Source organism: Lissotriton helveticus, chromosome 12, assembly GCF_964261635.1.
Source record: "Lissotriton helveticus chromosome 12, aLisHel1.1, whole genome shotgun sequence".
In the NCBI taxonomy this organism is placed as follows: Eukaryota; Metazoa; Chordata; class Amphibia; order Caudata; family Salamandridae; genus Lissotriton; species Lissotriton helveticus.
In genome coordinates, this window is record NC_136073.1 from 631,919,579 (window position 1) to 631,942,974 (window position 23,396).

The 23,396-nt window shown below is 49.9% G+C and overlaps 1 protein-coding gene across 6 annotated transcripts in view; it reads right to left on the reverse strand.

Annotated features, from left to right (window-relative positions):
- The window catches only part of CADM3 (cell adhesion molecule 3), an 811,765-nt gene that overhangs the window by 352,714 nt on the left and 435,655 nt on the right, over window positions 1-23,396 (reverse strand). For all 6 annotated transcript variants that reach the window (XM_078670695.1, XM_078670694.1, XM_078670697.1 and 3 more), the window contains exon 6: window positions 13,203-13,293. In XM_078670695.1, coding sequence (XP_078526821.1) covers window positions 13,203-13,293 — 91 coding nt within the window. The remainder of the gene's footprint in view (window positions 1-13,202; window positions 13,294-23,396) is intronic.

Below are 23,396 nucleotides of genomic sequence, written 5' to 3' on the forward strand. Positions count from 1 at the left end.
GGATCGGTTTTAATAGGAATAAGTAACGTAGTGTATTTTCAGGATGATGTTCTCTTGTTCGGAGAGACGTTGGAACAGCACAATCAAATTTTGAAGGAGGTTCTGATCAGGATGGAGCAGTCAGGTCTGACCTTAAGGAAAGAAAAGTGTAAATTTGCTGTAGAGGAAGTGGAGTATCTGGGTTACACTCTCTCTGCATCTGGTGTACGGCCGAAGAGGGATCTTTTAGAGTCAATAAGAAAGGCACCTGCACCATGTGACAAGGATCAATTAAGATCATTTCTTGGTCTTATTGAATACTATGCCAAGTTCGTAGAGAATTTTGCAGCAAGGACTGAGAAGATCAAATTGTTACTAAGGAAGGGGTGTAAGTTTGTGTGGGCTGATGAGCAGGCTGAGTGTTTTGTTGATATCAAGAAGGCAATATGTGATGCAAAAATCCTAACTCCATTTGATACTAAGTTGAAGTCGGTGTTGGCCGTTGATGCCAGAGCTGTTGGTATTGGTGCGGTGTTGGCGCAGGAACATGACACAGGTTTGAAGACAGTAGCTTTTGCGTCAAGGACACTTACCAGTTCAGAAAGAAATTATTCTATTATAGAACGTGAGGCGTTAGCGGCCGCATGGGGTTGCGAGTACTTCAGAATGTACTTGTGGGAATTTGAGTTTAAGCTGCTGACAGACCATAAACCGTTACTCAAATTGCTTTCCCCGGGTGGTGCAGGAAAAGGGTCAGCGAGGTTGGCTCGATTAGCTGCTAGGCTTCAAGAATTTGTGTATAGAGTGGAGTATATTCCTGGGTGGAAAAATTCTCAGGCTGACGGCTTATCTAGGCTTCCTTTACCTTGGGAGGTTGTAGACAAGTTGGGGGTTGAAGCTATGCAATCTGAAGGATCTGTAGCAGCCATTGATGAACTAGTGGATATGTGTACTGGCACTATTAACAAGAGCAAATGGAATGTCTGTATGGCCAATGATGAGGTGTTGAGGTGTGTGAAGGATTTAATTGTGAAGGGTTCTAGGAGGGAGAGTACCCTACCTTTAGGTGTTCGCCCCTATCTGAAGATTTTAGAAGACCTATCCATTTTGGATATTGAGGGAAATGTCATCATGAAGGATGATAAGTTCATTCCTCCTCACGAATTAAGGTTTGTCTTGTTTAAGTTGGCACTTGAGGGACACCTAGGACAATCACTTACTAAGAGGAGAATCAGAGAGTTCTTTTGGTGGCCAGGAATGGACCGGCAGGTTTCTGAGTGGGTTGAGAAGTGTGTAGAGTGTTTTGAGAGCGAGAAAAGATTGAGAGTGGGAAGCCAGAGTAATATTGGGGAGATTGATAATCCAGATATGCCCTGGCATACCGTTTGCCTTGACTTCATTGGCCCATTTCATTCTTTGAGTCAAGACATGAAATTTGGGTTTATTATGATTGATGTCACTTCCAAGTGGTTGGTAGTGAAATTCACTAAAGAGATAACGAAAAAATCCACAATTCTCTTATTGTCTGAGGTCTTCAGGGAGGAGGGTTACCCTGTTAGACTCGTTACTGACAATGGAACCCAATTAGTCTCTGAGGATATGGTCAACTTTCTGGATGCTTGTGGCATTGTTCATACCTGGACCTCCCTGCACAATCCACAAGGGAATGGTATCATTGAGAGGGCCAACAGAATGGTGAAGGGCGCTATCCAAATGGCCATAAGTTCTGGTGGGTGTGTAAGAGACATGGTTAACGACTTAGTTTGGGCGTATAGGACAACGGAGAATGGAGTTACCAATAGAGTTCCGTTTGACATGATGAGGAGACGGATGGCCGGTACCAAACTTGTTCCAGCTTGGTTGAAAGAGTGCATTGGGTTGGCGGATTTGAGTAGTGGTTCATCTAAGTTTTGTGATGGGTTGAATGAAGGAAAATTAGCAGCAAATGATTGGGTGAAAGTTAAACCTGGTCGTGTAAGTCAAGGCCTTACCAAATTTAGAGGTCCTTTCAAGATTAAATCAGTCCATGACAAATTTGTGACACTTTACAATGGAGAACATTGGAATTTAAGGAGGGTTGCTCTCTACAAAAAGGCAAACAATGTCAATTCCGAAAATCTGCAGTCACATCCTAGTCTACAGTCACATCCAGTTCCAGAACGATTGGAAGAAGATGGAGACTTCTCTGGTGGTGACGCTTACATTTTGCCTCAAAGAGTCAGGAGGCAACCCAGTTATCTTCAGGATTTTGTCTGTCATTAGTGCAGTTATGGAAAGTGGGGGCATTAATACAGTTGTAGAAAGTGTGAGCATATGTTCTGTGTGTTTTTGTTTTATTTTCTCTTATTTTTATTTAGAAGGAAGGAGGATATGTTGTATTCTCTTATTTCACATCTTCCCTTTAAGTAGAACATTCTATATCTGCTGATGTCACCTTGCAACTTAATGCTCTAGTGTTCTCTTATTGTCAGTTGCTCCTGAGCCTTTAATCGGAACACCAGCTTTTCTCTGTACTTCCAATAAAGTACTTTTTGTAAAATTTTATTTAGAAATTTTTAGGAAGAAGAGAAAAAAAGAGTGGAGACAAAGTAGGAAAGAGAACACAAGCGACATGTCCGCCATAAGTCCCTCACAGGGGACGCCATATATACTCTCAAAGAACCCAAATGGGGGAGTGCAAGGTTGGGCACATGGCAGTATAGCAAAGTCCAGTGACGAGTCCAGCGTTCGACAAAGTTCCAGGCGGAGGCGCCTGCTTGGCCATGTACCCAGTAAAGGTAATAGTGCTAACAACCCCATTACGAGAGCGATGTCGCAACCAACAACAAAACTTCTTGGTGAACTGGGCCCCCCCTCCCTCCCTTCCCACCCCCCCGGTGGTGGCAACTACACTCATACAGACACAACCGATCGCAATATTTCTATAGGTCGATTAGACCTGGAAGAGGTGAAGGGCACGTAGCGTGGGCGGGCATACCGCAGACGGTAAGCCTCGGGACAAGAAGCGAACCAAGGGGCCCCATCGGAACATAAAATTCTTAAAATTGCCCAGGAAGATGTCCGCCATTCTTTTCATGCTCAGCAGTCCCCACAGTCTCGAGTGCCACAGTGACAAGGCCGGGGCCTGCGGTTTCTTCCACGCTGCTGCCAACGTGAGTTTAGCTGCTCCCAGGCATAACCACAGGATTCGTTTATCCGCTTTAGTTTGATGTTCTAACTGCGGGTCACGAAGACCTAGCAGAACATGGGCCATGGAGTCCGAGATCGGATACCCCAGGATGTCTTAAATATGGGCCAAAATTTCCGTCCAAAAAGGGCGAATGTTCGGGCAGTCCCACCAGATGTGGCGGAAGTCCCCCAAGAGGCCACAACCTCTCCAACATCTGTCCGAGGATGCCGGGAAGATTCTATGGAGCTTGGATGGGTAAAGATACCAATCGTGCATAGTCTTTAAGTGAGCTTCCCTCAGGGCCACCGAATGATTGTGCGACACGATATCGCTCCAGAGATGTTTCCACTCGACCTCCGAAATATCCCGGTCAAGAAGGACCTCCCAGTGTTCCATGTAGCGGGGTCGTGGGGCGGTCGCAGTGGCCAGGAGCAACCCATATAGGAAGGAGATCGTCCCCTTCATAGTGGAAGTGCGTAAAAGGAAGGATTCGAACGGGGAGGGCGCCCTAGTGGCGGCCTCCCTCACCCTCGTCGAAGTCGCCCAGTGAAGAAGCTGGGCATGGCGGAAGCGCTCAGTAATCGGGATCCCATAGTCCCGCATGCAGTTATGGAACGTGAGTGTGGACAATCCATGGAACAGATGCGTGAGCGCCCTACAGCCACCCTCTCTCCAGAGTCGGGAGGGTTCCTCCTGCATCGCAGGTGGAAACGCCGGGTTGAAGTGAATGGGGGTAAAGGGGGATGGAAACGTGGTCCAGTGGTCATCGTTGGAGACCGTATCCCACACTTTTAGGACCGTGCTGGTCGGCGTGCTCATGTAGGCATTCCTAGGCCTATCCCCCTTGGGTTCCAGATCAAATCCCATATCGATCTCCCCGCCACACTCCTATCCATGTGCAGCCAGCGTTTCTCTGAGCAGAGCTGGGACCATTCCACGATCACACGGAGCTGCGCAGCTTTGTAATATAAAAGCATGTCCGGGAATCCCACTCCTCCCTCTTTCCTAGGACGGCGCAGTGTCGAAAATGGAATCCATGCTCGTCCCCCTGCCACACAAATTTCAGCATCAAGGTTTTCAATTTCCGGAAAAAGTCCACCTCTACAGGGATGGGAAGAGCCTGGAATAGATAGAGGAACTTGGGCAAGAGCACCATCTTAAGGGCATGGATTCTTCCAAGCCACGACAGAAACTTCGGTGTCCACCGATCCAGATCCGCCCGCATCGACGCTAGCATGGGGGGAAAGTTAGCCGCGAATAGAGACCCTATAGAGGAAGTCAGTCGCACTCCCAGGTATAAGAGGGAGGCAGCCGCCCACGGTAATGCCGTGAGCACACGCACCCGTTCCACCGCTGCATGGGAAAGAGTCAAGTTCAGTATGTATGACTTGTCGAAGTTAACCTTAAATCCAGCCACCGACTCAAAGTGACATAGGACCTCTTGAACATGCGGCAGTGAATGGAGTGGGTCCCCCAAGGACAGCAGCACGTCGTCCGCGAATAAGGAGATCTTGTGCCTACGATCTGCTCCTTTTCCCGCATCGCAATCGCCAGAGGTTCGATACTCAAAGCGAAGAGGAGAGGGGAAAGGGGGCATCCCTACCTCGTCCCTCGAGAGTGAGGGAAGGGGGCAGACCGATGTCTGTTAATCATCACCCTCGATCTAGGGCAACTATAATTAGCCCTAATCATGGAGATGAACTGGCGTGAAAAACCAAAAGCGGAGAGGGTGCGAAACAGGAACCCCCAATCGACCCGATCGAACGCTTTTTCCGCATCGAATCCCACCAGCACTTCGGAATGCGGAACCTTTCAGCCTTCTCTATCAAATGCAGTACCCGTCGCAAATTGTCATGCGTTTGCCGACCCTTTATGAACCCGGATTGGTCCGGATGCACCAGAGCCGGCATCAGGTCCTGAAGCCTGCGGGCGATGATAGAGGAATACAGCTTAGCATCCACATTAAGGAGTGCTATCGGGCGATATGATGCGCACTTGGAGGGATCCTTCCCTTGCTTGGGAATCACGGTTATCATGGCCTCGGCCATGGATCCAGTGGTCGTACCGGAGATCGCCATTTCATTAAAAAGCGAGACCAGGTAGTCCACCAGCTCCGTCGCGAATGATTGATAAAAAAGGGCCGTGTAGCCATCGGGGCCGGGAGCTTTGTTAGGTTTCAGAGCCTTAATGGCGTCTAGCACCTCCGCTCTCGAAAAGGGAGCCGCAAGCTGCTCGTTCCACCCATCGGAGACCTGCGGTATGGGGAGGTCTGCCAGAAACATGTCCTGCTCCACACTATCCAGGGAATCACCTGCATACAGTGCGGCATAAAACCGGCCAAAAATATCCGCCTTGTCGCAGTCTCTATGCTGCAGAGAGCCTCCCGGACCCTGGATCCCTCCAAGGTACTCTCTTTCTCTTTTTTCCCCGAAGTTGACGGGCCAAATGTCTACCCACCTTGTTCCCCTGTGTGTAAGACGCTCGGCGCAAGCGCAGGAGGGTGAACTCAGCCCGATTGGCGTAATGGGCCCTCAATTTCCCTCTCACAGCTGTCAGAGGTCTAAGGGTTGCACGTGACGGATTCAATTTATGTGCCCTTTCTAAGGTGGCAAGTTCCGTCTCTAGGTCCTCCCGTTCCTTCCTCCGTAGTTTATTGAGGTTGGCATTAAGTCCTATGCAGGTGCCCCTCAGCGAGGCTTTGCAGGCGTCCCAAGTATTGTACACTGAAGTGTCCGCCGTGGGGTTGAGGGCCAGGAACTCCCTAATAGCCACCCTAAGCGCCTTACATGTGGTATCATCCCTAATAAGTGCCGCCGGGAAATACCATTTCCGGAAGCCGTCCCCTTTCATTGACCACTGCACCATAAGGACCAGGAGACTATGATCGGAGACCGAGAGCGGAAAAACCCTAGAATCACGGACATCTCCCCTAAGTGCTTGGCTCAAAAAAATGTGATCTATACGGGAGTATGACTGGTGGACGTGGGAGAAGAATGTGTAATCTCGGGACTGGGTATGCACAGTGCGCCAGCCATCTATCAACCCCAATTCGCCCATCCGATTTTTGGAATCAACAGAGAAGGTTCCGGAGTCCGCCCTTTGGGCTCGAGAGCTGTCCAAGGCCTTGTCCCACACCAGATTGAAATCACCCATTAGAAACAAATGTCCCTCCACAAATTCTCCGATCTTATCCAACAGGTTCTGAAGAAAGACATTCTGCTGGGCGTTGGGAGCATACAGCACCACAAACGTACACAAACAGCCGTACAATAGTCCCTTAACCATCAGCCATCTACCCTCCTTATCACAACAGACCACCAGAGGCTGAAATTGGAGGGATGCCCTAAAAAGAAGAGCCACCCCCCTGTGCTTCGTATGGGCAGAGGATCTATAGATAAGAGGAAACCGTCTGTGGCGGAGCCGAAGTTCATCCTTGCGCGCCAGGTGGGTCTCCTGAAGTCCCACCACATCTAAATGATGATCCAATAGGTATTTCCAGATCTTTTGGCGTTTCTGCGGAGAGTTAAGACCCTTCACGTTCCACGTGCCAATGCTAAGAGGCATGAGGAAGGTCCAGACCCCACCGCTTCACAATCGCCAGAGCATCCTGCTTCCCCCTCTCCCTCCCCTCAGACATCCAAACCCCCCCTCTCACCCCCAGGCCCCTACATACGCATTCAGCCAGCCGCAAAATACCAAACATCCACCAGTTGCCACCACCTCCCCCCCTCCCCCGACCTCACCCCAACAACCTCCCACCCGGATCCCCCCCCCCCCCCACACCGCCACCCCCCCCTCTCCCAACCAGCAACCCTCCCAACAAATCAAACCCAACAGACCTAGAGAAGGAGAATCCGAGGGGACCTCCTCTAGTTGGGCTCGGGGCACCCCTGGTGGAGTCCCCAGGGCCACGGTCCGGGGTGTCTTCACAGAAAGTACATTCATACCCCCGGTACCTGAGTGTCTGTGCCCCTCCGGCACCATGGCCATGCGATCTCAGGCTAGGCCGCTCCGGAGCTCTGCTGGGAAGAAGCCAGTGTCACCGAGGCCACCGATGCAACCGCTGCCCCCCGCTCCTGTAAGCTGAGGGTGCGATCCGGCCCCCCAGCGTCCCTCTCTGTGCCCACTCTGTGCCAGGAGGAGGACCGTCGCCGCCTCCGGGATGGAGAGCCGCCGTTCACCGACGGGGGATCCAGGTCATCAATGCCAAGAAGCCCCTTTGCCGCTTGAAGAGAACGGATCTGTACCAACCGGTTTTGCCATCTGAAGACGATTCGGAAGGGGTGACCCCATGAGTAGGAGATGTCATGATTTCTCAGGAACGCGGTAACTGGACGAAACTCTCTTCTTTACTGGAGCGTGGAAGCCGCCAGGTCTTGATACAGCTGGGGACGGTGCTCACGGAACTGCAAGGGCGGGAGTTCCCGTGCCTGTCGTAGAATTCGCTCCTTTAGCTGAAAATCGTGCACACGGACCAGAATGTCCGGGGGTGGGCCCCCTCCTCGCCTGGGCAACCCCACCCTATGGACTCCGTCCATCCTAACGTCCTGCAGATCCTCCTCACCGAGAATCTGTAAGAGAGCGCCTTGACATAGCCACGAAGGTCGCCCGCCTCACCGTCCCATGGCACTGCACGTATGCGGATATTGTTCCGACGGGAACGGTTCTCCAAATCCTCCGTGTGCGCCTGGAGGTCCAGATTCTGCTCCGTAAGTCGGATTACGTCTTGCTGCAGCTGGTGGACATCGTTTGCCATGCTCAGATCATGGTCTTCCAGCGTGGCCACCCGTTCACCGATTCCGTCGACATCCCTGCGCACCTCGCGAAGATCCGATGCCAGCTGAGTACGGAGCTCAGAAATGTCCTCTTTGATTGAAGCGAAGAGTTCCGTCATAAAGGCCTTAGTGGCGGGGGCCTCATCGTCCGAGCGCCCGGAGGACGAGCTGGGTCCCGGCGAGGCCGGCTGCTGGGGTCCTTTAGCTTGACCCTCTTTGCCGGGTTTCCCCTTGCGATGCGAAGAGGACATCGTCGCGGCCCGACTCCTTCCAAACGCCAGTCCGTCACCGGGATCTCACCTTCGACGGGACCGTGTCCCAGACCAGAGTGCTGCACCGGTCCCCCGATGATCCCCCGAGCTCGTGCTGACGTGGGCAACCAGGCTAAGGCTCCGTAATCCCCAAGGCGCCTCCACGCCCCCCCGCACCCTAGGTAGAGGGGAGAGCTCCAGCTCGAGTCCACTGCTCCAACAGGTTTCTGACCAACCCCGTGGACAAAGCCCCCAAGGCAGCAACAGGGACAGCGGGAGACGTCCGGGGCGGCAGCAGTAGGGGATCCTCAAACCGTGTCTCTCCTCAAGGTCGCAGAGCCGTTCCGCAGTGGGTAGCAGCTCCTCCTACAGCTTCCCTTCACGTCGGGGGTCCAGAACCCGCTCTACAGAGCCAGGGGCCACTCACAGCGCAGTCCTTCACTCTCCCGTCTCCCTGGATGTGCTAGGCCAAGCTAGGCCAAGTCCGCTTGCTACCGGAGAATCCCGGCTGCTTCTGTCACAGAGCAACAGGCCCGACCTCAGCCGAGGGCTGTCGTGCCTCTCGAAGCAGGCCTGCGTCTCCCCAGGCCGTCCATTCGTCGTAGGCTGGGTTCAGGCCGCAACCAGGCCGCAATCCCCGGGCTCACGTAAGACACGGGCCGGAGGGCTGGAGTGCACGACGTGCGCGGTCCCGCTCCCCCAGATCCACCAGGCACTTCTCCGGGTCCGGGTACCTTCAGGTCGCGTCCCCCAGGGGCCAGGAGGTGCCCAACGTGCTGTCCGCAGCTCCTCTCGCCCCCCTGGCTTGCCGGGTCGCGGGGCCCAAGCCGACCCCTCACACGCTGCTAAGGATCCCGGCCGAGTCCTGCAGGGATCCACTGTGTTACCGGGGCCTGGGGTCGTCGCGCCGATCGGGGCAATCTCCGCTCCCCCGGCCGTCCTCCGGATGTAGGCTTGGTTCCGGCCGCAGCTAGGCCGCAATCCCCGGGCTCGCGTAGGACACGCGCCGAGGGACAGGCTCTTGCGGCTGGCCGGGATCCGCAGGCACCAACTCCGCACTCCCTGCTACCGGCAATCCGCCGGAGGACCAGACCGCCCCCCACAGCACCGGGGATCACAGCGGGCTCCTCTTACGGCGTGGCTGCTGCAGGCGCTCTCCCCACCGTCCTCAATGTACCTCGGCTCTCTGCTCCGTCATCCGGGCCGTAGCCCGCCAGCTCAGGCCTGAAGCGTCGCCGCGCTCACTTCCGCCCCGGCACCAGGGTCGCTGGTCACCACGGTCCCCAGCGGGCGTGGGCAGTGCTAGGGTCCGTGAAGGAGCCCCGGATCGGTGCTAATTGAAGCTTTAGACGGCCCGGCGCCGGAGGGGACTTAAAACGCGCCCTACTTCGCCGCCATCTTGGCCACGCCCCCCCAATAAAGTACTTTTAACTACTTCAACAGCATCATTGATTCAATAACTTCGATTACAACAGTGTACAATTCTTAGTAAGTTCCTGTTGGTTCCTCCAGGGTCTTCCACTGCTGTGTGAAGCCTCCCCAGCAAATTCAGAGCTTTGTGCCGACTCCTACTGTGCACTCTGGTCTTTCGAAGCCTCACTCTGAGTGCTGGACCTTGGATACTGGCGCGGCGAGCGTATCTCACCCCCACCTCTCCTCCCTCCGTTTCTGGATTTAACAGCGGGATCGTTGATTGGATTTAGTTCTCTGGGGGACCCCTGTTTCTGACAGCTGGGTCGGCTGTATATTCCTTGTTTGGTTTGGGGTTTTTCTGGACCCTACTTCAGCACGGTAAGGAAGCATTTCCTTTATTGTCTAGCATCCGAGGGAGAAGCTTTATTTCTAGGTAGGAAGTTATCAACAAACATTTTGTGTTTGAAAGGTTCCAAGAGGAGGAATATTTCAATGGACATGATATTCTGTATTAGCTGACGTTTGGTTCTTACTTCTATTGACATTGGCTGGGAGCTTTTCTTTATACTGCTATGAGAGATCAATAGCAGACTATTTGCTTTCTAGTGACATATCAGCAACTCTGTCCTATTTTTAAACCTGCCTGATTTCCTGCTGAAACGAGAAATTCCTTTTTGATCTTGCATACCTGTATTCGGTATGCATGAGCGTTTGTGAGTAATACATGAAAGATGTTGGCTGAATTAGGAAGAGTCTGTATTTGTTTCTTGTGTTTTTTTTGCAGGTATGGTTGCCAGGAAGATTGGCAAAGTTGTGTTTCTGAGGTAAAGGCAAGGTGTGGAGTAACACATCCTCAGTTTGAGGTAGTGCCCTGTTCTAGTTAGAACACATGAGAGTAGAAAGATTCTATCAGTATTGCTTATTTTGTTTTACAGGTTTCCTTCTCCCAGCTGTCCCTTCCCTAATTCCCTTCCCTCACTTGATCGCCCTAATCCTCTGTGGCTATATAATCAGAGTTAGGGATGTCAAGAGGTGGACATCTTTGAGCACCACCCAGATCCTGCCGAGTGCTCATCTCATGAGTTATGAGAGTTTGACACTTTTTAACACAGAGGGCTTACTGGACAAACATCCATCAGTCGTCATGTACCTATTTAGACGTTCAGTAACAATGTCATGGGCTTCTGAATGATGAAGCTCTATCTTGATAACATGAGCCAAGCAAAATAACAGTACTACCTCACTGACCTTTCTAAGGGGTCAAGAGAGGGGCCTGCTAGACCTAGGTCACCAAACGTACATTCAACTATTTATGGACTAAATGGGAAGGTGAGCCCTGTTTCATTGTGGGTGAATTGGCAAATTTAGTCAAGAGTTAGAGCGCAACAGGCGCAAAGGTAGAGGGTCATGGAAGGAAGCACTGGGGTTTGGCTGGGTAAACAAAAAATAGCACAGACATTAGCACAAACCACATGGGGTGTATTGAACAGTGGAAATAGCCACCATGGAATGGGTCCACAGATGAGGGTAGTAATGGAAGGCACAGGTCATGGCACTGAGGGGTAGAGTATGGCACTGTTGGGCACAGGCAGGCTCAGTGGAGGGCGTGGGGGTCACAGGAACAAATTGTCTTCAGTTCTGGAGGCCTTATGTGTAGTGTTGTGTACTCAGGGACATTATCAGGCATTTTGTTATCTAGTTCTATAACCTTGAAGTGTGGTTTCCTGTCCTGGTGGCCACATCAAGAGTGCTGTATCTTGGACAGGAGGCCACTTCTAGAGGAATTGCCTTTTGTTCTCGAGGCTGTGATATTGCTCCTTTTGCTTCTCATCTTTTTTTATAGTCATTTTCCATTCCTTGGTTCGTAGCAACAATTACCTCCCTCTATATTTCAAGCCCAGCCTTTGTTCGAAATGTTTTATTGTTCTTTCTCTTTGTGACAAAGTCCACTGATTCGGTTTTGTGGCCTTACAGTAAGTCTACTAAGTTTGTACATACTTTCTATGTACAGCTCAATTTCGTCAAGCTGAATGTGATGCAAGTATTAAGCACCAGAATGATGCTCTTTCTAATTACCTCAGAGTAATGGGAGACTGGGCATGTCCCGACATATCCTCCAAACTACACCAAGATCTCTGCAGAAGGCACTACATCCACCACTGTAATGCAAACTACCTGCAAGCAACTGCATTTAAGAGTCTATAATGTAGGTTGCCTACATTGCTCTACAGTTAGGCCCTACTTCAGGCATAAGGTCAAACTCCTAACAACAATTACACAACCTTCAATATTTATTAGCACCAAGAACCATTGATTTCTGTAGAGAAGATCATATTGTCCCCTCATTTTGTACTGTTGTGTCCTTTAATGCAAGTGGGTGTACCACAAAATCCAACCTTCAGACTCTGGTCTTTTAAGCAACATTAAGTTGTCTGTAGCAATATGCCCAGTCCACGGATGTTTCTGGGTTCCCCATATTCAAAAACATAGGTCTTTTACCACAAGACCTTTTCAGATGTGAATGTCAATTGTATGAATCGATTCTCTTGCTCTTATAGTTTGCTTTCATTACGATCCTGGCTCTAAGCTATTCATTAAATGGCCTTCCTATGCTTGCTGCCAGAAAACAAACACTCAATTTGGCTGACTATCACAAAACTATTTGTTTTCTGGAATAGTTGTGTATATTACCAATGCATAATCGTTACACATAGTGGGCCAGATGTACAACACTACCAAATTGTGAGTCGCAAATTGCATTGTTTCGTGACTCACAAATTGGAATGTGCAACAGTGTATCAGACACTGTTTGCGATGCTTAATGGGATTGCAAATTGCATGCCTCATTAATATTCATGACGCAGGTGCAAAATGCAACCCCATTAGGAATGACTAGCTCTCCCAGGAATGGTGGCCTACTGGGGTCAGCAGACCTCCATGTCTGTGACTGTTTTTTAAATAAAGCAGTTTTTTTTTAAAATGCAGCCCGTTTTCCCTACAGGAAAATGGGATGCATTTAAAAAGGAAAAACGTTTCGGTTTTATTTTTAAAGGGCCACTGCCTGCTCTTAAAAAGATTTTCGCATCCATTTACAGAGGGGAAGGGGACCCCTTCCCGTTTGCGAGTGGCTTACCACCTACTTGAAGTAGATGGTAAACTGCAAGTGTTCTGCGGCAGCAAAACAATGGTACATTTCATTGTGACTTGCTTTTAGGAAGGGACTCTCTTCCTAATAGCGACAGTTGCAAACACTATTTTGCAAGTCACCAACTCACAAAATAGAATTTGAACATGCCAGCACCCTTTTTTGCGTTCGCCAATGGGCCAATTTCCAGTTTGCGACCGCAAAAAACGGTCGTACATCTGGCCCAGTATTCTATTTACACCTGTGGAAAAGCGGGTGGTATACTGATAGTCCTGAGTTGTGGAGAATATGCATAGGGAAGGGGAACTACAATGATTATGAGTGACAAATTGAGAACAACATAGCCAGCAGCACCCATACGTTGGTTAAGGTAGTATTTAAGTAAGTAGAAGCCTACAACTCGGTTTCTGTACGAGCATCTCAAGTGTTAAACATGCTGCTAAAGTTGCTGAATAAAGACAACTTCCTACCTGGGATTCCCATAGGCAAGGCACCGTAACTGGAGGTTATCTCCCTCTCTGGGGAACTGTGGTTGAGATTCAATCTTGGCACCAGGTTTAACTGCAGGATAAGTTGAAGAGATACACACGCTGAGATTTGTTACAAGACATCTAATAGCATCTTATTTAGAACTACAAGGACTGATCAGAACATCAATACTAGCAAATTCCTTCAGCACTAAATTACATCCATCTTGTTAGCCTCTTCATTCCGCCAGTGCCTCAACATAGGCCTGGCTGCTGATTCCAAGACAGATTCAAGAACGTACAACCTCCTATCTTCCAAAGCCTTCATCACTGAAAGAATACATTTTATGTAGTGCTGAATCTACTACCAAACAGTACTTGAAAAAAGCTGAAGAAACACAACAGGAAAAACAGTTACCTACCAATGTATGGAAAATAAAATCAGTGGTCTGATAGAACTGGGAGTGGATCAGCATCTGGGGCGGTGTTATTTAAGTGGCTGCATGCTTTTACACATACCAGACATGGGAATGTCTTTGAACAGTTTAGTAATTGTAAATGTAAATTGATATGTAAATTGATACTTGTATAGCGCACTACTCACCCGCGAGGGTTTTAAGGCGCTTGTACGAATACCGCTGTGGCACCCATCCTGGCTTTCCCTGTGAGGTGTTCACTCCTGGGCACCCCCAAGGTGGAGGCCAGGCATCCTTAGCGTTGTGGGGGCCGTTGTGGAGATTAAGCAAGCTATTGCCCAGAGTTGCAGAGTGGGACTCCATGATTGGAATAGGCACAGAGGCGAGAATTATCAGCTCCGTGGAATTTTTGAGCCCAAGCCCCACCGAGGCGGGGAATTGAACCCTGGTCCCGGGCTAGACATCTGCATCAGGGTCTGCCGCTCAAACCATTGAGCCACACTTCTCCAATTCTAACCCATGGCTGTGCCAAAGAGGTGTAGATAAGGATATACCGTGTAGGCCCAGTCTAGCCACGTATTCTAGACTAAGCAGTGATATGAGGCCATACCTGTTGTTCTTTAACCCCTTCCGCGCTAATGACAAAGCCAGCTCGTCATGGGCGTTACCTGCGCTACGCGGATGACGAGCTGGCTTTGTCATAAACAGCGCATTTTTGAAATTCCAGCGCACAGCGGGAAAACGCGGTAGCGGTTAAAAAAAATTAAGATTTTATTCATGTTTTCAAATAACATTATGGCAAAACAAATTAATTGCATTACTTTTTGAGAATGGATGTCCTAACAATATTCAGTAAAAAAACAAAGATTACAGGGACATTATACTTAGGTTCAGATTTGACATTCACAAAACCATAGAAATTCAGGACTTATTGTTATACTTATCAAGAAAATATAACTCATGTTCTAAGGTAACTACAACTAGCACCCCTGCCACGTACCCTTTTCTTTACTGCAACAGTTGCAGTGATATTAATTATTTCACAAGAGATGTCATCAGTGGTGTAATATGTGGGATAATTAGTAGTGTATGGCGATAGTTATGGTTACCTTAGGGTACGAGTTAATCATTTCTTAAGAGATGTAGAACTATAACTGCTGAATTGCCATGGTTTTGTGAGTGTGAAATCTGAACCTAACTATAACGTACCTGTAACCTTTGTTTTTTTTAGTGAAATTTTAAGGTTTTTTAAATTCTATTTCCTAATTATGACTTTTCTATAACCTTCTTTGTTTTTTCAGTAGATTTCTAGTTTTTTTAATGTTAAGTAATATTTAATTACCTTACGTTAATCCAACCCCGCAAGACCTGTGGCCAACTATCTCGTGGGCACCCAACCCAGCACAGTGTACTGTCTGGGGGTTCAGCAGCAGGGCCCTGCCTGCGGCAAGGCCTGCAACAAAACCGCCGCAGGCACTCAACCCCGCACAACAGACGCCTTTGGTAGTCTGTAGCAGGGAGTCAGCCGCGGGCCCTGCGGATAACCCCCTGGAGGCACCTAACCATGCGGTCAGCTACAGGGTCTGGTCACAGGCCAGGCACTACGGCCAACCCCGCAGGTACCCAACTGAGTGTCACAAACAGCCTTTGGCCATGTTCGGTGGGGATTCGCCAGAGGGCCCAGCAACCCCCCACATGTAGGCAACCTGGAAGGGGGGCATGCAGACCCCCTCCCCAGGCCATTTCAGCCCCTCGCCTCAGGACCATCTATCAAAAACGAGGGGGACATGTGGCCTCCCTCCCCAGGTCAATATGGCCCCGGGGATCCCATCCCACGGGGCTCTGTATATTTTTAATTTAGGTGGGGGCACATAGCCCTCCTACCCAGGATAATTTCTGCCCGGCAACCCCATCTCCGGCCAAGAGATGGGGGTGGGGGGCCAGTCAGTCAATGGTGGGTGCCCTGGCCTTACCCAGTCCCTATATTTATATATATATATATATATATATATATATATATATATATACACACATACATATACATACATGTACACATATATACATATACACACACATATATACATATAAACACACATATATCCATATACACACACATATATCCATATACACACACATATATCCATATACACACACACATTTACATATACACCCACATATATATATCAATCAATCAGGCATTTGTTAAGCGCGACTACTCACCCGTAAGGGTCTCAAGGCGTGGGGGGGTTAGCAGGCTCCAGTCCATCAAGGGGGAGGAAGTCTGTCGAAGAGCCAGGTTTTGAGGTTTCTTGCGAAGATGGGGAGCGATGTTGTCTGTCTGAGGTGGAGCACCAGGGCGTTCGAGGCTCGGGCCACGAGGAAGGAAAAGGAGCGGCCTTCTGGTCTTTCTGGTGCGGGGGACCACAGCGTAGGAGAGCTAGGCAGATCGTAGGGTCCTCTGGGGTGCATCAAATTTTAGTCAACTATTCAGGTATGCTGGTCCGGTGTCGTGGAGGGCCTTGTGGGCGTGGGTGATCATCTTGAAGATGACTCCAGCTTCGATGGGGAGCCGGTGGAGTGTGCGCAGGTGCTGGGAGATGTCTTGGAGGTCGAGGACCAGTCTTGCAGCGGCGTTCTGGATGTTCTGTAGCTTGTGGTGAGGTTTTTGTTTATTCCGGCATAGAGTGTGTTGCCGTAGTAGAGTCTGCTGGTTACCAGGGCGTGAGTAACGGTCTTTCTGTGTTCGAGGGGGATCCATTTGAAGGTCTCGCGTAGGAGGCGGACGGTGTGGAAGCAGGAGGATGAGACAGAGTTGATCTGGCGGTCCATTTTGAGCTTGGAGTCCAGGATGATTCCCAGGTTGCGTGCGTGGTCCGTGGGGGTGGGCGGGCTTCCGAGGGCGGGGGGCCACCAGGTGTCATTCCATGTGTCGGGGTTTGGGCCCATGATGAGTACTTCTGTTTTGTTGGTGTTTAATTGTAGGCAGCTGTTTTTCATCCATTTGGCGACAGCTTCCATATCTTCTCGAAAATTGTGTCTGGCGGTATTGGGTTCGTTGGATAGGGAGAGGATGAGTTGGGTGTCGTCTGTGTATGACACAATGTTGAGTCCATAGGGTCTGACGATGGGGGCGAGTGGAGCCATGTAGACGTTAAAGAGTGTAGGGCTGAGGGAGGACCCCGGGATCCTGCAGGTGGTAGGTGTAGGGTTGGAGAGGAAAGGGGGGACTCTGACCCGTTGCGTTCTGCCGGAGAGCAAGGGGCAGATCCAGTTGAGGGCCTTGTCTTGGATCCCTGCGTCATGGAGTCTGCGTATTTGGGTGCGGTGAGAGACTGTGTCAAACACCGCTGAGAGGTCGAGGATGATGAGGGCTGATGTTTCCTATTTGTCCATAGGGTATGTCATCTGTTGCAGTGAGGAGGGCGGTTTCAGTGCTGTGGTATTTTCTGAAGCCGGATTGGGAGGAGTCGAGGATGTTGTGCTCTTCGATGAATGTGGCGAGGTGGCTGTTGATGGCTTTCTTGATGACTTTTGCTGGGAACGGGAGCAGGAAGGTGGGTCTGTAGTTTTTGAGGTCGGTGGGGTCCGCCAAGGGTTTCTGCAGGAGGGGGTTGACCTCGGCGTGTTTCCAGTCGTCGGGGAATGTGGCGGTTGCCAGGGAGCAGTTGGTGTGGCAGAGCATGCGTGCAATGGTGTCGGTGGCTCTGTTGAAAATGTGGTGGGGGCAGGGGTCTTTGGGGGCCCCAGAGTGGATTGACTTCATCGTCTTCAGTGTGTCTTTGGTGGTGAGGGCTGTCCAGTTGTCTATCGCTGGCTTCAGGGTTTCGGGGGTGGTTGGTGAGAGTACAGTGTGTTGGTTGTTTTTGTCGAAGTTGTTGTAGATGCTCTTGATTTTATGGTGGAAAAAGGTGCTGAGTTTGTCGCAGAGGTCTTGTGAGGGAGGGATGTTGGTGGACTCCCTGGGCAAACTCTTTGAAGCTGTTGAAGAGTTCTTTGCTGTTGTGTGCTTGAGTGGAGATTCTGTCTTCAATCGCCTTTTCCTCGTTTTTCTGATGAGTTGGTGGTGGGCATTGGTGGTGTCTTTCAAGTTGTTGAAGGCTTCTGTGGATTTGGTGTTCCTCCAGGCCTTTTTGAGATGGCAGCAAGTGTGTCGGGACTCTTGAAGTTCGGTGGTAAACCATCTGGCTTTCTTGGCGTCAGTTTTGTTGTTTTTCTTGAGGGGTGCTATGGTGTTGGCGCTGTTGGAGATCCATCTGTGCAGGGATTCGGGCTGAGGTGTTGGGGTCGTTGTTTTCCACGATGGTTGGGGTGGAGTTGCTGAGTGATGAGGTTGGCTGGTCGTCGGTGATTCTGGTCCAGTTTCTTCGTGGGAGCAGGTGCAGGTGTCTGTGGATGGTGGATGTTCTGAGGGTGAAGTGGACGCATCGATGGTCAGTCCATGGGAGTTCGGTGGTGTGGCTGAAGGTGATGGAGTTACTTATTGTGAAGAGGGGGTCGAGGGTTTGTCCTGCTGAGTGCGTGGGTTCGGTCACTATCTGGCGGAGTCTAATGTTGTGGAGGTTGTCCAGGAGGAATGTGGTGCTGGGGTCCAGTTGGTTGTCGAGGTGGAAGTTGAGGTCTCCCAGTAGGGTGTAGTTGGTGGACACAATGGCATGCAGGGAGATAATGTCTGTGATGGAGTTGGCGAAAAGTCTACGGGGTCCAGGGGATCAGTAGATGAGGGTTCCCTGGAGGGTGGTGGTAGGGCTGGCCATTATCTTGAAGTAAAGGTGTTCCATCAGGTCTGTGGGCTCATCAGGGAGTGTGCTCAGGCGGAGGTTGGATTTGTGGACAATGGCGATTCCCCCTCCCGGGCGGGTGAGGCGGTCCTTCCTAGAGATCTTATATCCTTAGGGAATGGCGATGGTGATGGCGATGTCCGGTCCCGAGATGGCGTTGGTCCATGTTTCGGTGAAGAACGCTACGTCCGGGGTGGTGCTGTCGAGGAGATCCCAGATTTCTGTGGCGTTTTTGTGGAGGGATCGGACATTGAGGAGGATGCATTGCAGGGTCTTCGGCTGGGTTGTGGTCTTGCAGGCAGGTTGCTCCGGGTCCGTGGTCTTGACGGTGCTGCAGGTGTACCGGCAGCAGTGACAGCTGAAGGGTACGTGGGTGTCGGCTGGTGATTCTAGCTTGCAGTTGTTGTTGCGTCCTGGGGTTGAGAGGGTGGAGTGCCGCTGGGTCGTAGTGTTGGCATTGAAAAGGTCCAGGGTTCCTGGCGCTGGTCACTGTCGGGTTGCGGATGGGCTTGCCTTTGGCGAGCCCCTGCATGAGTCTGCTGCGCGAGCACGCAGCGGCTGCCATTAAGTAGGGGTCGGGGAGGGCTGGACAGCTAGGAGGCGGGCTGTATTGGGCCGGTCCTGTTGGTCGTGCTGGGAAGAGGGGCCGCGGGGGCAGCAGCAGCAGGGAAAGATGGGCAGAAAAGGCAAAATAGAGCAAAGAGTGGAAATGAGGCAGTGAAAGTTCCAAGAAAAGTGGGGGAAAGACACAGAAGGAGAGTGAGAGAGGAAGATTAAATCAGTGAAAAACAAGTGAAAACGGAGGAAAGACAGAGGGGGAGTGAAAGGGGGAGATTGAAATCTGTAAAAAACGAGTGAAAACAGAGGAGAGACACAGAGGGGAGTAAAAGGGTGAGATTGAAATCAGTAAAAAATAGAGAACACAAAGGAAAGACACAGAAGGAGAGTAGAAGGGGGAGATTGAAATCAATGAAAAACAAGTAAAAATGGAGAGAAAGGGCTTAGCAAGAGAAAGGAGACAGCGGTCCACTGGACCACCAGGGATGCGGCGCAGATAAAACCTGTGGGTGGAGGAGGGCGTTGAACTTCAGCACTCGAGAGTGCAGGAGCTTGGGGGAAGGCCTCACTTGATGGTGGAGCTGCGAGGGGGGAGATCAATTTCACTGACAAATAGTCAGTCGTCTTGCTTGCCTGTTCCCGCAGCGGCCGCCATTAAGTAGGGGTCGGGGAGGGCTGGACAGCTGGGGGGCGGGAAGGGGACCTGGATTGGGCCGGTCGCGTTGGTCGTGCTGGGGGGGGAGGGGCCGTGGGGGCAGCAGCAGCAGGGAAAAACAGGCAGAAAAGGCAAAAGAGGGGAAAGAGTGTAAATGAGGCAGTGAAAGGTGCAAGAAAAGTGGGGGAAAGACACAGAAGGAGAGTGAGAGGGGAAGATAAAATCAGTGAAAAACGAGTGAAAACGGAGGAAAGACACAGAGGGGGCCTGAAAGCGGGAGATGAAAATCAGTAAAAAACGAGTGACAACAGAGGAAAGACATGGGGGAGTGAAAGGGGGAGACTGAAATCAGTAAAAAACTAGTGACTCAAATACTTTATTCGGTTAGAATGTATAACCATAAAAGCATAAAACAACAAGGCATTAAAATTTACTTTACAATATAAAATACAAGTTTTCCCTATGGATACGCATTTCAAATTATCCAATTTGATTGGAGAAAATATGATCATTCATTACATGTTGGAAAAGAAGAGAAAACAATTTCATTTAAGGTAATGACCATATCTGTTCAGTTCATCCGAATTAGACCGAAATTATGTCAAAACGATTGAGGGTGGGAATGGTATAACCACTTGAGACAAGACTACTTCTACCCAGGGAACGGTTACTCACTACATATGGTTTCAGAGGGGGGAAGAATGATGCTCTCGGGTAAAAATCACGAAGATCCCAGGTGGATATGGGGCCATCTCCTATTCTTGGCTGCCAGTTGTGTAGGTGTTGGACAACGTGTTTGTTCCTGAAGTTGACTAAAACTAGGTCACCTGGTATATCTTTACGAAGGGGACCCAGCCAGCCCACCCTTTTGACACTTGCTATTCTACCATCGATGTTAGCAGGTAGGGGTCTGTTTTTAGATAACCAAAACGCAACCTTATTTCTTAGATCCTCTTGTTTTTCCGATTTTCCATTTGTGAGTGCTGGCACTCCCGAAAGTATACACACAAATGGAGCGGCCTCTGGCGGTAAGTGTATATGATTAGCTTTTTGTGTCATGATGCCACGGTTTGCAGCTCTCTCCTTATGGGATGTGGGATCTTTATTCAACCCTACTCTGGGGGAGGTGCTCAGTGCTTTTGGGGGTTTTATTAGAGGCTTCAGAGTGTTTGGGGTTCGCATCTGTAGGGTGATTTTTAACAGTGTTACAACATGCAGTTGTTTTGGGCACTTCCCTGTCAACTAAAGACTGTGGGTGGCTGAGGCCTATGCCTTTTAAGTGTGGCGAATTGGCTTTAATCATTTCCTCTAAACCTGTCATCCTGTCCCCTAAGTTGTTTATTTTTTCTAGCAAGGGGGATATTATGGATGTAACCATATTTGCGATTCGGGCCAAGAGTGTTGGCTGAATAGGCGGTACAGGAGAATCTGGGTTAGCAAGTACCCTAGAGGGTTTTGGGGTGGTAGTGATGAGCGTTGGTGGGCTTAGGTGCAGCTTTTGTTGTTTAGGTTGGCTCCCCGTGTGGTTAGTCTCTGCTCTCTTTCTTTTAGTGGAGGAAACCTGCGGAGACACTAAAGGTTGCCTTATAGCTTTTATTGGTAATAAGGGGGGGGGGGGAGTACCCGACAATGTTACATATAGTTGGGAGGGGGTAGTAGTCTTGGGACTTGTGTTATCTGTGGAGCAGGTAGGAGTGCTGGGGGTTCTAGTCCGCATACCTCCTGCCTCCACAGGAACAAACGTAGATTTACATAGAATGTTTAGTTCCTCTAACCAAGATGGAATTTCTGCTAGGTCCGTTGTCTGTCGAGGAGATCTCATACTAGGTATGCTCTCGGTGGACGGGCATCGTACTGGACTCTCTAGTTCACAAGCAGAGGGAAGTGTTGCTCTGTTCATATAGTGGTCCAGTGTCCCCTTGCGCGAAACCCTCTGAGGGATTGTATATTTGGGCACCCCCTTACAAGTCATGATGTGGTAGTTTTTCTCAGGTTTGTAATGAGAATGGCAACTGCACTTAAGATGTCCAATGTTTCACATAATAGTGCCCCTTGGGTATGAAGCGAGAGTAGCTGTGTATAGGTGAGTCTATTTTACCTCCTTGTGTCGCGGGGAACCAAGGGGGGTGGCCCGTCCCGTCCTCCTCTGGCCTCCGGAGGGCCACAGAGGGCCCGCCCTTTGCCCGGGCTTAGCCCGCGCGCGGTCCCGCGATGCGGGGGCTCTCTCCAAACTTAAGCGCCTCCGGGCACGGTGTGGGCGGTGGCAGCTTTCCCTGCTAAGGCTCCTGGTAGCTGCAGTCCCCCCCTCGGCCGCGCTGCACTGATGGAAGGTGCTGCGGCGGCGGGGGGACCGGCGAGATTACCGGCAGGACACGGGAGGAGAAAGGCAGATTGCCTGCTGAAGCCCCCAACAGCTGAATCACAGAGCCACTTGTGAAAACGGAAAGAAAGAGCAGATTGAGAGAAAGGAGACAGAGGTCCACTGGATCACCAGCGATGAGGCGCAGGTAAAACCTGCGGGTGGAGGAGGACCTCGAACTTCAGCACTCAAGAGTGTAGGGGCACGGGGGAAGGCCTCACTTGATGGTGGAGCTGCGAGGGGGAGAGCAATTTCACTGACAATGAAACATATATATATATATATATATATATAATATATATATATATACACACACACACACACACACACACACATATATACATATACATATGCACATGCATATACATATATATACATACAAATACACATATACATACAAATACACATATACATACATATACACACCACACATACATACCCACATGCATACATACACACATATACATACATACATATATATATACATACATATACACATATACATACATACAAATATATACATATACATACATACAAATACACACATATACACATAATCATATACATACATGTGGTCATATTTCTTGGTACCGGTGACAATTCTTGTTGCTGCGTTTAGGGTGGCTCTCAAGGGGGCTGTGTGTGTTTTAGCTGTCCCAGTTAGTGTGGCATTTCTATAGTCAAGTCTGCGCAGAACTAGAGATTGAGTTGCGATTTTTAGGTCATTGCGGGGTATGAAAGGTTTGATTTTGTTGAGGAGTTTTAGGTTGTAGAGGGCGCCTTTTACTGTGGAGTTAATGTGGGAGCTCATGTTGAGACTTGTGTCTAGAGAGATCCCTAGTTATTTAGCTGAGTTTGCTGGAGTAAGTTTGCAGTTTAGAGAGTCAAGGTTGTTTCTCCATTCTTGGATCTGAGGGGGTTGTTCATGATTGGAAAAGACAAGGATTTTGGGTTTTTTCTTGGTTGAGTTTGAGGTGGTTGAGTGTTAGCCAATTTTCTATTTAAAGAGTGGAGTTGAGATGGAGGATGTCATTGAGGGAGGACATCTCGAGGTACAGCTGGGTGTCGTCAGCATAGAGGTGGTAGGCGATGCTTGCTTGTTTTAGAATGGTAGTGCGTGGTTACATGTAAATGTTGAAGAATGTTGGGGAGAGGACCGAGCCTTGTGGGACACCTCGAGTTGAGGGGGAGGTGTCGGACATCCAGTTTTTTATTTTGAGGAGTTGGGAGATGTTATGTAGAAATGAGAACCATTTTAAGACATTGCCATCTGCTCTGACACACTTTTGTAGGGCGTCTAAGAGTAGAGTGTGATCTACCATGTCAAAAGCAGCTGATAGGTCGAGGAGGCCAAGTAGGCAGCATCTGTTAGAATCAAGGGAGTTGTGAACGTCATCGGTAATGCTCAGTATAGTGGTTTCTGTGCTGCAT